Source organism: Nansenia antarctica (assembly GCF_963989245.1).
Source record: "Nansenia antarctica genome assembly, chromosome: 7".
Lineage (NCBI taxonomy): Eukaryota > Metazoa > Chordata > Actinopteri > Argentiniformes > Microstomatidae > Nansenia > Nansenia antarctica.
Window position 1 is genome coordinate 58,353,432 of NC_137677.1, and position 14,537 is coordinate 58,367,968.

At 42.0% G+C, this 14,537-nt stretch overlaps 1 protein-coding gene across 1 annotated transcript in view; it reads left to right on the forward strand.

Moving 5' to 3' along the window:
* LOC308163146 (contactin-associated protein-like 5) overlaps nucleotides 1-14,537 on the forward strand; it is a gene marked incomplete at its 3' end in the record, with an annotated part of 68,896 nt that overhangs the window by 43,569 nt on the left and 10,790 nt on the right. The window contains exons 9-17 of the mRNA XM_080537329.1: nucleotides 2,335-2,478; nucleotides 3,212-3,386; nucleotides 6,888-6,994; nucleotides 7,359-7,478; nucleotides 8,699-8,899; nucleotides 11,179-11,335; nucleotides 11,663-11,790; nucleotides 12,535-12,705; nucleotides 13,708-13,926. Coding sequence (XP_080393455.1) covers nucleotides 2,335-2,478; nucleotides 3,212-3,386; nucleotides 6,888-6,994; nucleotides 7,359-7,478; nucleotides 8,699-8,899; nucleotides 11,179-11,335; nucleotides 11,663-11,790; nucleotides 12,535-12,705; nucleotides 13,708-13,926 — 1,422 coding nt within the window. The remainder of the gene's footprint in view (nucleotides 1-2,334; nucleotides 2,479-3,211; nucleotides 3,387-6,887; nucleotides 6,995-7,358; nucleotides 7,479-8,698; nucleotides 8,900-11,178; nucleotides 11,336-11,662; nucleotides 11,791-12,534; nucleotides 12,706-13,707; nucleotides 13,927-14,537) is intronic.

The following is a 14,537-nucleotide window of genomic DNA, read 5'->3' on the forward strand; positions in this document are numbered from 1 at the left end:
GTAAATATTATGAGAAGACCAAACTCACTCAACCTTCCCTTTGCTTTGCTTATCTCTGAGTCTACAGAGAAGATAAGCATTTGGATACGTTTTTTTTCCTACAATGGGATGGATGAAATATTCATCTCAGTGGTTGTAGTCATATTTCCGCAGGCTGAGGGAGCCAGTTGTTTTGGAGTGGCAGCCTCTCTGTCCTCATTTTGGTAGCTCATCCTCCCACAGTGTCCAGATGTTATCAAGAACATTCAGGGGTCAAACTCCATCTGTTGCACATTGGAGGCATTTTTTTTTTCAGAGCAATTATTTTCACCAGGTGTGTGCCTTTTTTTGTTTGTTTCAAACAACCGTCTGAAATCGAGTGCATTTAATTCCATTGCATGGTAATTCTCCCTGGCCGCCTGCAACCTCGCTCTGACCCCAGGTACCAGATGGTGAGCACAGAGGGGAATGTAGATATGCCACAGTCATACACAGCTTTGATGCCCTTCACTATAAAGGCTTACGTGTTTAAAGGGCCAATCTGCAATTGGTACATACATGTTTTAAATTTCGATATTTAGCCATTTGTTATCGAAGAATATCATATAAATGCCTCATTAGTCTTACCCCATCAGAACTAGTGTTGGGTATAGTTTGAGTTTTATCTGATACCGGTGCCAAACCTATACTTTTAATGCGGTACTGGTACCGAAACAGTACAGAAATGGTTTGCTGCCTTGCGGGGGTGGCATGGACTGTGGCATGGAACCATCGGTTCTCAAGCCTACTCATGTGGTCTTGACTACCTGTCCACTTTCTCACCTGTTTCTTGCTCTCTCTCTGGTGTGCCGACACCATCCTGCTCTCTCTCCTTCTCTATCCTCCTCTCTCCCTCTTTTGCTATCAACCAAAAGGCAAACATAACAACCAGAGTATTTATAATTTAATAAGAGATCCATATCAATGTATAACATCATTCTAATTGAATATTGCGTGGCTGTGGACAATGCAGTCAGATAATGTCATTTTGACCTTACTCTCTCACCTGAAAAAATAATTGTGTGTCTATAAAAAACAGACAATTCCAATGAATGAGAGTTTGTTCCAATGCTTCAATCCACTGTCCATGTACTGTAAATATACCATTATGGTATTACCATAAAGCCCAATTCTAGCAGAATAAGAAAGATTGTATATCTACTTTAAGTAAAATAATAAAGTGTATCCAGTTGGCTCTTTAGCTGGCAAGTGTGCAGCAGACTAGCTCATCTAATCACCTCTGAGCTAGCGAGCTAGCTTGCTAGTTCTTTGACACTATTTACACCATGGAACGATAATCAGACACTTTCTAGTCACAATAATAACGACCAGTTTGAACCAATTTTCTCTGTCAGAACACTCAGCAATTATATTTGCTAAAGTTTCAACTTGCTTACTTTCATCTGCAGACATCTCACCGTGCAAAAACTCTCGCATCGCACACACTTGCACAAAACAATACATATTCTCCAGCGCTTGCATAGCACGAAGCGAAGTGTGGAGATAGGTCTGGCTATGCTTGACTATTGGCGGACTAACGTTACCAACGAGCCTATGGGCTTGCCACTGTCACCAGATTCGGGTTGGGTGCGTTTAAAAAACGCAGATATTTTAGCCTGCTTGTCAGATGTTTGGGGTCTATGTCCGTAATAATTCATTTTTCTTGGTGGGGCGGGGGATCCCGGGGGGGGTCTCGTTAGGGGGGAGGTTGACTGTTGCATGTAATGTCTGTTTCGGAGAACCAGGGGGCGAGAGAGAGGTACTGAAATTAGGTACCGAATTCGGCCCGGTAGGTCCCGGATGTATAGGTACCGGATTTCGGTACCCAACCCTAATCAAAACCCAACATATAAGCTTGTTTTACTCAATTGTAAACACACATTGTACAGCTTCAACACATGGTTACAACTATAATGTTGATCTCATGGATGGTCAGTCCCAGCACCCATAGCTCGAAATGTAGAGTAGTTACATTTCTCCAGCCTCAGCCCTCATCTGTTTAGAACAACGTCAGGGAGCCCACTTTGTTGTTGTTTTAATTGCAGATTGCACAAGATTATACCTTGGTCTACCGTTGATTGGTTTTCTCACAGAATGGAAGCACACCCAGAATTAAGAATGTAAAAGGGATTGTGGATTAGCCTCTGTGTACTTGGTAATGATAGGAACCAATTAGGGAGATCTACCTACGTTGTACAAGAACAAGTAAGATTGTTGTACCTTGTAATACCCAAAGTACAGTAAGTAAGGTATCATAGTGTTAGACATTGTTAAACATTTTGACTCAACTCAGCTACACATTATGTGCATCCACAGGTCATCGAGTGAATGATGGACTGTGGCACTCTGTGAGTCTTAGCACACGAGGTCTGCAGGTCACCATGACTCTGGACAGCGAGCCCTCCTCAACCATCGAGCTGGGAGACCACCTGGAGGCAGGAGACTACCTCTACTTCGGAGGTGAGAGGACAGACACTGTCCGTCTCGAAACATCAACTTTCACACTGCCTATATGAACCAATGTATTGGCCATCTATACTACTCTAAATAGTGTGCAAGTGTGAATATTGGGACAAATAAGATCTGACGATAGATACAGATACTCTACTTCAGAGGTGAGAGAACTCAAAGTGTGACAGTTAACTGCCGGGGCAGAAGGGCTCTATTCCTGTTTAATATTGAGGAATTTACAGTAGAAATTCTGTAGAATTTCGGTGGAATACTGAACCCTCAATTCTGGACTGCAGTGCCATCAGAGCTATTCATTTGCAGTGTCGTGTAAGCAGAGATTTACTTAATATATGCAACAAACTAATAGCTTCCCAGAACTTTCTATGTAAATCTCAAATCTTCTTGATAGCTTGCTTTTTACTAAGCTGCTTTTAAAAAGTACATAATGGGGAATCTTGACAGGTTGAATTCTGTTCTGTCTCTCTTCCTCTCCGATCACAGAGGTTTAAAAAAGCACAAGCTTGTCATGCAAAGGTTGTACATGAATATTTTCTGTTTAGATCATTTTCAGTAAGTAGTTTCTGTTTCTGCGTGTCTGCTTTCATGTCACTTACCATAGTTAGCACACAACCAGCTTTGCATCTCAATATATTTCCGTAAGCTTCTTCTATTGTGTTATTTGAGTGAGAGCTGGTTTGCCAGATGTTTGGAAGCATAAACATCCCCTGATGTGCGTCATTAGGTTGTCCCTCCTCATCCCCAAGTGTCTCTGGCTGTAAGAACCCCACGTTGGCATTCCAGGGGTGCATGAGGCTCATCTCCATCAACGGCCAGCCAATGAACCTCAACCAAGTGCAGCAAAAACTTCTTGGAAACTACAATGAACTTCAGTTTGACACCTGTGGCATCCATGACAGGTATGACGGTTATGTGAGAGAAATTACTTGTGGCGAACTGTACTCCCAAACAGCACCAAGTTCACTAAGAGACTGAAATGTTGCAGAGCTACAACATACTGTAGGCCTACTGCAAGTGCAACTTCATGGGAAGGTGTTTTATTATTATGTTTATGTAAGAACATGACCATGACTAAGTTAAAGTCAGATGCAGTCACAGGAAGTCTGCCAGACAGAAGGTCTAATTGCGTAGGGGGAGTAGAAACATGGGTACAAACAAGTTTGTCCATTGGTAAAGCTGCTGATGAGGTCTTTGGTCTCGACTGTGTCTGTAATTATCAGTGACTCAACCCCATGTGCAGATTAAGTGATTACCACCATGAACTTACACAGTCGTCTGTGTTGCTATTCAACGCAGGGGAAGGGAAACTAAAAGTACAGTCTCACCGGAAGTCATTCGGAAAATAACATAACTGTTTCTTCTGTGTCACCAAGATGTCGTTTGAGAACATTTATCACATCACCTCACCAAAATGTGTTAATTGTGGACCTATTTTGTTATTGGACTAACAATTGGTTGCCTGGCAACATGATGAGCTGCACGCAGTTAGGAGAGAGCTAGCCAACTCTGTTGCACTAGTATCTGATTAAAACATACAAGCATAAGTTATGCAAAGTAAACACGATAATGAGCATACATACTGGGAAATGCAATTAATTAACTGTAAATAACAAGTTATGTCAGCTCAGGCTATGTGACCTTAGCGTTTGTCTGGCAGTCGCAATGTGAATCTGTCAAGATAAGGGGCATGTTGATTCGAGGCCACCTTTGTTTTCTATACGTCTGACACAATCTATCAGGCAAACATCTGGAAATAATCAATGTTGTCTAAACTAGTAACTGAAACTGTACTGAAAGCACATAAAATCGGTGCTGTTTTCATGGGCTCATACGATACTGTAGCGAACGGGAGTTAACTCTCTTGGTCTAATGGTTAGCGCGGCCAGCCGTTATGTGGGAGATTGTGGTTCGACTCCCGCATGGGGCGAGTTACACTACCAGTTCCCGTTCGCTACACTGGTGTCTGAAGTGGGATGGAAGGAAGGCCATCGGAGAGGCGTGTCCACGTGAGGGACTTGACATAGTGAAGCGTGAGGGCACGCTCTCCCGAACGGTGAGGATAGTGTAACGATCCTGTATGAGGCCCGTTAACAGCTCCTCCAAGGGAGTTAACTCTCTTGGTGTTGTGGTTAGCGCGGCCGTCGGTTATGCGGGAAATCGGGGTTCGACTCCCGCTCCAGTTCACGTTCGCTACAATACATTTAAGTTAGTGCATCCATTTTTACCACGTAAAGAACACTCTAGCAGAGTCCACTGATTTGCTCATACAGTCCAGTAAGTAGACTAGTCTCTATTTTAGGGTATGACATTTGGAGTCTTTTGGACAGAGAAGACCTAATTAGTTTATTTATCCTTGTGGGGTTCCAAATCAACACAATCTCTAACCTTTCCAATTTAGCTTTCATCCACTTATAATTATGTATCCCCCGCGGAAATGAGAAAATCACAACCAAATTCTCCTTTCCTCTCAGTTTGTAAAGACGGGGGTTGATTGTTCATTCCTGCTGTTCCAGAATCCTGTTTAATATAGAACATACCTTTGACCAGTCACACACTTTAAAACATTCATGACCAGCTGTCATCGTCCACGCCAAACTCTGAGTCATACTTTCATAGCCATCCTTAAAGGTTAGACTGTGACCGTGGCCCCAAAATCGGTCTGCAATTACCCCCTCAGTGAGCTACTGGTTGTCCAATAAAACCACAGGAAAAGAGCCTTCAAACACTTCAGGTTGTGACATGTATTATTGAAAAAAGATATTAATCTCTTTGTTAGCGAGAGAGCTAATTATATGACACAAAGGCCCTTGGAGACGATTGTTCCTTTTGTTGAAGAGCAGCCTTCTACTTTCACTCCAACCACTAAACTGTCATTGTCTACTATTATGAATAGCGAAAGCTAAGAATCTAGGTGTGATTATAGATTCTGACTTAAGCTTTGAGCCTCACATCAAATCTATCACTAGAAATGCTTTTTATCCTCTACGGAATATTGCAAAAGTTAGACATTTTCTCCGGCAAGCTGATGCAGTTTGCAGGAAAAGTGCTATAAAAATAAAAGTTATTATTACTATTATATTATTAGTTATTATATTGCAAAGGAATAGTTCTGTATGGTTGTTGTTGGTTTGTTTATGTTCCAAGAAAAGCCCCTCTACAGTACAAAAATAGCAGAGGAGTAATTATACCCTTACTTAAACCTTATTCGTCGAGCAGTTGACCCCCCTTTGTAGTGTTAAGCAGTGAAATGGTAATTCATATGGCTGTTGTGTTGCGAGCTCAAGAGAGAGACAGACGAGACAAGATCAAATGTAATTCACTCATACCTGCCTTAGCCACCCAATGCACTTAGTCGCTTTGTTTACACGTTCCCTTTCTGTTTGCAAGGAATACACAACCTTTCCTCAATTATATCCGTGTCTTCCACCATAGATTTTAAGACTCATCTCTTCAGGCTCCATCTTAACTGTCCCACCTAAATACCTCCTCATCCCTACTACCCCTCTGTACAGTTTCTCTACTGTAAATAAAGAAGAAGAAAAACAAAACATCCTAATATTCCTAATTAGTCCTTCTTCTAGCATTGTGACTGCCAATGGCTCCAGGTCCTAGCATAGATGTATTCCTTCTTATGATGACTGATGGATAGATCATTCACTTACTTAGACAAATGCATTTGTTGTGTGTCGCATTGGATAAAGGCATCTGCTAAATGCCAACATGTAAATTGAATGTACTAAATGTTTACTAAAAATCTCACTTCACTAGAAAGTTTTGCATGCAGATGTGATCTTTGAACTACTCCTTGTGAATGTGTTGTTAAGTAGCTGTCACTGATATCAAAACACATGCCACTGTCACACCCTGTGAATATTTTCTTTCAAAACAGAGATTTCAACAAGCCTATTACATTGAATGAATGAATGAATGAATGGTCTTTATTGTCACCAGTCAAACATATTGTCAAGTGAAATATAATATATGTACAGCGTTCTGAAACAAATAAAATAAAATACTTTATTTTGAATATGCAATCTATCTATCCACATAACCCACTATACTGTATATTGAGAAGAACATTGTTTTCACAAGCTTGGATGTCTGTTTTAAACTACCAACAGTTACATTAATTGTATTCGTACTGTAGTTAGCAGGCTGTCTATATGTAGCTATTTTCATCTCGGTCAGAAAGTTAAAATACAAAAAAACAACCACATGTTTCTACTTTGGCATTGCTGTCACCACAGCTTTAGAATACCTGTGCGGTCCCAGTTTCTGCCAATTAGACTCTCTCTCTCTCTCTCTCTCTCTGTCTCTCACTCTCTCTCTGTCTCTCTCTCTCTCTCTCTCTCTCTCTCTCTCTCTCTCTCTCTCTCTCTCTCTCTCTCTCTCTCTCTCAGATGTCTCCCCAACTTCTGTGAACACGGAGGGCTGTGTTCCCAGTCCTGGAGCTCCTTCTACTGTGACTGCTCTGGAACAGGATACACTGGAGCCACCTGCCACAACTGTGAGTCAAACTGCCCTACATACACATCCCTACAGCATCTCCTCCATCCCTACAGCATCTCCTCTATTATATCCATATCACGTTGTAAACACATCCAATTTACTCTCATTTTTCACAGTGTTTAACGGCATTCTGTAATATGTCACGATCCCACTTTATGTATCCCTCAATCTATTTCTTCCATAGTTGTCGGTAGATAACCGTTAAGAATAAATTGTGGCCCCTCTGAATTTCCTATATACAGTATATATCTAGATATAGATATCGATCTATATAATACATACTATACTGTATATAAAAAATTCAGAGGGGCCACAACATATATATCTATACATCTCTCCTCTCTATTTCATTCACCCCCCAGCTGTGTATGAGGCGTCCTGTGAGGCCTACAGGCTGATGGGCAGCTCCTCAGGCTACTTCTCCATTGATCCAGACGGGAGTGGTCCTCTGGGGCCCGCACAGGTCTACTGCAACATGACAGGTGAGCTGCAGGTGTCCTCTGGTCTCCAACTATACGAGTATACTTTAGATCTAGGTCCATTATGATCCTGTTGATAGACAGGCAGCCGAACAACAAAGTAAATCTAGATGTATTAGATTTACAACCAGAATTATGTTTCAGATTGGATTACATCCCTCGTAATCCAGCAAACATGATAATTAAGATCAATCTCTTGTCTATTTGTATTCAGGCTTTACCTAAGCACAGTACATCTAGGATTAAGTGCATTTCTCCCACATCCCGCTATGTGAGAAGCAGCCACGTTACTATGGAGGGTGAAGCCAGAATGAAATGCAATACACACATCGATATGCAATACACACATCGATATGCAATACACACATCGATATGCAATACACACATCGAAATGCAATACATGTGTAACAATAAATACAATGCAAAAATACAGAATATTTGTGCCAAAATGAAAACAATACAACCGTATTGTATTTTGAGATGTGTACATTACATTTTGAGATGTGTACATTACATTTTGAGATGTGTACATTACATTTTGAGATGTGTACATTTCAAGGTTTTGGCACGATAAATGATGGGTGCATTATTTTTGTAATATTAAAAGAAATATTTAATAAACAAACGTAGGTCAGGGGAATAAAGGTTGAATCGCTCGTACGTTCATAACCGTCTAATCAGAATACATTCCTGCAATGTTGACCGAGACTGACTGTCAATTAGAGGCACTGCCAGATATGTAAATAGCTGACAGCCTGGCACAGAATCATTACAGTAATTAATATGCGTCATAAAGGACAAGTAATAATCTTTTATTTTTAATATGTAAGATCGTTAAAACGATGTGGTATTCTATTGAATTGTTAAGTCCTGACTAAATACGACCAGTGCAGTATTTTTTGCATGGCATTAATCTAATTCAATGACTACACTATTGCCGTATAACAGTCAACAAATGGATGTCTCCGGACTTCACTGTGGGTACTTTGGTTAGTAATGCGGACCTGTGTGTCTAGTGATATGTAGCACAACTAGAGCTGGGACTACCTTGTTTTGCCAAGAAACCATACTGTTTACACAGTCTGTGTGTGTGTGTGTGTGGGTGGGTGGGGTGGGCGGTTGCGTGCGTGTGTGTATGGGCGCGTGCGTGTGTGTGTGTGTGTGGGTGCCTGCCTGCGTGTGTGGGTGGGGGGGTGGGTGTGTGCGTGTCTGTCTGTGTGTAGATGAGAAGGTGTGGACCGTGGTCAGCCACAACAGCACAGCTCCAGTGAGAGTCCACGGCTCCACGCTACAGAAGCCCTACATGATGAGGTTCAACTACAGCGCCTCACCTGAACAACTACGCGCCCTTGTGGCCGGGTCGGAGCAGTGTCAGCAGGACGTGGTGTACGGCTGCAGGAAGTCCCGCCTCTTTAACACTTGGGGTGAGACTAACTATGCAATATTTGCATGTTCGTCATGAGGCTGTTTCCCCTAGATATTAACAGATTTCACTATGCAGGCATCTGATCCACGGCCCATATATCACCAAATGTTTGGCTGTGTGTTCCCTCCTGAATATGTTTTATTACACCATATTTGTGTGCTGTTGCGTGGGGAGTTGAATAATGCATGCAGCTTGTGAGACCCCCTTTTATTCCCTCAGTTCGTGCAACGCTTGGGGAGCCCCAACTATAGGCTCATCATTTATGAAAAATTGATGTAGCCAGATCTCTCGGAGGTGAATACCATGTCACCGCAGACAATAAACAAGTTTATTATGCCGAAAGTTAAGTTTGTTAGTTTCAGCCCAGTAGATATGAAATCAAACATAATTGCTTTCATTGTTTACTTGAATGCTTCAGAAAGTGCTGCGGTTAAATAATAATAATTTAAAAAAAAGATTTCAAAAAACACAGCTCACTGTAATTAGACTAGCTAGCACAACAACACATGCTTTTCATTTTACCATGGCAACACTCTTTCTGGCCTGTGGGGTAGACGCCTTGCTGGTGTACAGAAATAGCTTTACAAATGGCTTCTTGGTTATGATATGCTTCAAGTGTCAGACAAGATCGGGACGCCATCCATATGTTAAGCTGCAAGGAGGAAGGATTTTTACATTTAAATTTTTTATTTGAATGACCAAAACATTTGATACAGTAGGTTGATTGTATCCTGCACAAAATCAACAAACAGTATTTTAATGACATGAATCAACCTTTTATCCTAAGAGAAACCATCCTCTTGTTTAGTTTGTCTTTAACATTTTAGATGTTAGATAATGCTTCCTCCAGCAATATTTTCATTAATAAATAAATATTTATGACTAAGTACTTCCTATCGTTAAGTCCTTGAGTAACTCATCTCCTCTTACAGTTAATCCAACCTCTGCATCTTTAAGCACGTTCAGAAAGCAATTTCCTTGTGATTACTTTGATTTAACAGGAAAACAAGACACCAGCACCATTTGCTTTTCCATTTGAAAGCTGATCTATGGAACTTTATGACCTGTGCGTTTTTTAAATTATTAACCTGGCATCCATCCCAGGCGCCCAAATGATTATTTCAGTCTCCAACTATTTCGGACACTAATGTAAACCCAAGCAATTGATTTATTGCGATTCATCATGATGGTTGAAAATTTGATTAAAAGTATCAAGATGAAATATTAAAACCAAGGTCAGTTATTAAACATAACTTCAATGCAAGATCAAATGATGTGTCTCTGGCCAATCTTCTGCTGAAGAAGTACCATCAATCCTCTCTTACGTATGGGGGATATTCATTCTAATATATATCTCCATATTACTGTAGTTTTTCTTTCTAGGAGAAGACGAATATGAACCGTTATCCCACTAAACTCGACATCCAAACCAGTCACTGTGACTTGCTAGCAAGAACCCAAGCCCCTCCTATTGAATCACTCTCAATGCAATGTCCCAATTCCATGATCACCACTCTCCCTCCCGTTCTCCCACAGGGTTAGAAGCATGCCTCTTAACAGCTCTGCTATGTGATGCACCCGCCACTGCAGATGCATAGATGGAGGGTCATGTGGTGTGATGGATGACTGATTGGAGCTGTGTCACTTAGATGCGCTGGAGGAAGTGAAGCCTATCTGACTGGTGGCAACACTGAGGCCTCATTGACACGATGTCATGGGATGCCATCACATGCCCTGAGCTCTGCTCACATACAGCCACTGACCCATTCTGTCATAATGGTGATGGCCCTCATAGCTGTTAAAGAGAGCTCTGCAGGCGTATGCCTAACTGGCTTTGACCAAAAAGGACGACAAATAGTCAAGATGACACGAGAAAGGGGAAATTGTATTCCAAAATGGTGTAGTATTGTCTTATTATATCGTCCACTGCTGAGAGTACTTGGTTCAATGAACTGTATGCTGTTGCAAATGTTGTATTTCTCTGTTGGTTGGCCCATTGTTGGTACCATCATTTTAAAAGCATGGATTCAATCATTTTTGTGGTCAGATGGCAACCCGTTGTCTTGGTGGGTAAGACCAGGTTAGAGAGTCTCTGGAACGACAGTTAAACTGTTGTACTACAGTTACATTTACAGTTACATTTCTGGCATTTAGCAGATGCCTTTATCCAAAGCGACTTACAACAAATACATTTGACTATCATGGGATTCTCTTTTTTGCTAGTTGTACAGTAGGTAACCATGGTAACTGCATGGATGTGTTTGTGCTCTGTCTCAGACGGTACCCCGTTGTCATGGTGGGTGGACCAGGGTGGAGAGAGACGGACCTACTGGGGAGGCTTCCTGCCTGGGGTTCAGCAGTGCTCCTGCAGCCTGGAGGAGAACTGCATGGACATGAACTACTTCTGCAACTGTGACGCCGACACAGACTCATGGTAACAAGGCAAATACGGCTCTCTGGCTAGGGAATTACTACGCTTCCGTTTTCATAATGTCTGTTGAAGACCCCTGGTCTAGGGAATTACTGGCGATTCTTTTTACAGCATTATGTCTTTGTGTCTACTTACTGTAACTCCTAGTGCTCATTATTGTCAATTTATTTTCTTTTACATTTTTCCTCATTCGTTGATTTATTTTGATAGACAAAAATATGCGTCTTACAATATGAGATATTTTTTGTTAGGACTGGAAGAGGGCAGGGGTTCATCATTCTCATTCTCTCAACAGTGCATCCTCAACAACTTCTCCTTTGTTCATTACAGGGCTAATGACACGGGACTCCTCTCCTACAAAGACCACTTACCAGTGAGCCAGATTGTGATTGGAGACACCAACAGAACAGGCTCGGAGGCCGTCTACAGAATCGGCCCGCTGCGTTGTCATGGTGACGGTCGGTGTCGGTGAACAGTTCTAGACTCTTTTGATCTTACTTGTCTTTAGAAACCACAAAACTGGAAAAATAAATAATACATTTAAAAAAAAAGAAAAGAAACCACAAAACTGAACAAACATGTGGTCTTGTTTTAAAGCTTGGATCACCACAGAACATTAATCATCCTCCCTTCATTTTAGCACCGTGCTCAGTGTCAATGCCGATTTATCAAAGATGATCTTGTTGTATCTTCTTAAGTGACTTGTTTGAGATATATCACAAATAAGCTTCTGAGTTTTAAGACTATTTATTGAACAGAAGTACAGGTTACTAGTTGAAGGATGAGAAGTGCTGGGATCAGAGAGAGCTGGCTGGAATGGTCAAGACAAGAGGAAGCTGATTTCATCTGTTCCCACCTTTATACCTTTTTGGTATGCAAATATAGCTTCAACAATGGTCCTATCATTTTACTGTAGGGATGATCTAGGTGTGAAAACTAGGCAGACCCTACATGATGTCACCTGTTATAGGTCATAGGTCAGGGGGTAGGGCCCAGACCACAAGGAGCCATCTTTAGAATGCCCACATGGCCCTAACAAAGGGTCGTAAATATCCTATCCCCCCCACAGTTAGGAGAATGTCTTACAGAACAATGCAGAGTCAAAAGGCAGATAATACAGGCCCATACTATATACAGTTCATGCATGTGTGTGTTAAGTAAAATATACCACAATCTGAAACTTCTCGTCTCCCTTCTTCCAGAGTCTGTGTGGAACGCAGCCTCCTTCTACCAGGAGTCTTCCTACCTGCACTTCCCCACCCTCCAGGCAGAGCTCAGCGCCGACATCTCCTTCTACTTCAAGACCAGCGCCCCCTCAGGAGTTTTTCTGGAGAACCTGGGCCTCAAAGACTTCATCAGAGTGGAGCTCAGCTGTGAGTCAGTGTGCTACACACACACACGCACGCGCGCGCACACACACACACACACACACACACACACACACACACACACACACACACACACACACACACACACACACACACACAGTCCATTTGGATAGAGACCAGCAATGTGAAATAATATCAAGATTCTATTTTCTTCTTGCTACATCTGACCTGCAGTTTGAGAAATAATAATAATAATAATAAAACATATTATGTGACACGTTCTATTCTTAGGGTCTGCATGTCAGCAATCAATCAAAATGTTCAGACCTTTCTTTTGAAACACGGAACTACGTAAACATGCAAGATGTCAATCCTGCATTGCATGATGTACTTCTATTGCTCACTCTAAGAGCTATGTTATCAAGCTGTCAAATCAGGTCTGAATAGCAGGGGATCATTTCTGTACCAACCAGTACCTTAGAGGTGGCTGTAGGAGAACATATGACTGTACTGAAATAACTGCAGCTTTTTGAATCCAAGAGGCTTTAGGAAATATTGACAAGCTGTCATCTCAGCACTTCATAACTCCATTTAGGTCCAAGAAGCTTTCGAAGCATCAATGCAAAAATATTGCATCGACAAGACATGAACAAATTAAATGGTATAACATATACAATAGTATTTGATTAGCTCCTTACATCACTACATCTCTCAGAGAGAGAGAGAGAGACAGACAGACAGACAGACAGACAGACCAACAGACAGACAGATAGACAGACAGACAGACAGACAGACAGACAGACAGACAGACAGACTGACCAACCGACAGACAGAGCAAAAGGAGGTGGAAAGGACTGAAAGAAGTTCTCTTAGTTCATTATGAAGGAATATTTAAATATCTGCCTTGGTATGAAAATGTGAGAAAACCATTAAAGGTGAAAATGGAAATTCCAATGTGATGATTGCCGGAGTCCCTGTGACTTCACGCCTCTCTCTCTCTCTCTCTCCCTGTGTGTCTGCTCCCTGTGGCCCCTCCCCTCCCCTCAGCTCCTCTGGTGATAACCTTCTCCTTTGACGTGGGCAACGGGCCGGTGGTTCTTTCGGTGAAGTCCCACGTGCCCCTGAATGACAGGCAGTGGCACTACGTGAGGGCGGAGCGCGGCGTAAAGGAGGCCTCGCTGCAGGTGGACCAGCTGCCTCTACGTTTCCTGGACGCCCCGTCTGACGGACACCTCCGCCTCAGACTCAACAGCCAGCTGTTTGTGGGTAGGCCTGGACTAAGACTCAGTTGATCTAACTCTCCCTCCTTAAGGAATCCGTTATTTCATTAAGCAGTCTTCAACAATGGGTTTTGTTACTCCTAGAAGAGCCACATTTAGCATAGTAGAGTAGAGAAGAGGCATGGCAGCGCAGGGAAAACATGTTTCCATGTATTATAGTAGATAACCTTGGCAGCGGTATTTTTAAAAAATCTAATTGGGTCCTGTGAAACCAGTTCTGTGCCCCCTCTGAGCAATCAGTTAGATTGACACGCCACATAAATGCCAACAAACACTGAGCTTCCAGAGGCCCAGAGTGGCATGCCCCTGCCCTAAGTGGATTCATTTTAACAGACATAATTGTAAACTGTGTGTGGGTAGAGGGAGCACAATGGGAATTTTTTGCTACAGTCAGATGTTTCAGTATAAATATAAGAGATCACTCAGGGTGGAGATGTCCTCTTAACATTTCTGTTTTTATTTTAACGAATACAGTGGATGGCTGGGTTATGTCTTTGTTTTTACTGCTCACTCTGCTTGTAAGATAGAGAAATATGAATCCAAACAGCCTGCAGTGGTCTAATCTTGTGCAACAGAAACACTACAGATATAAAAATA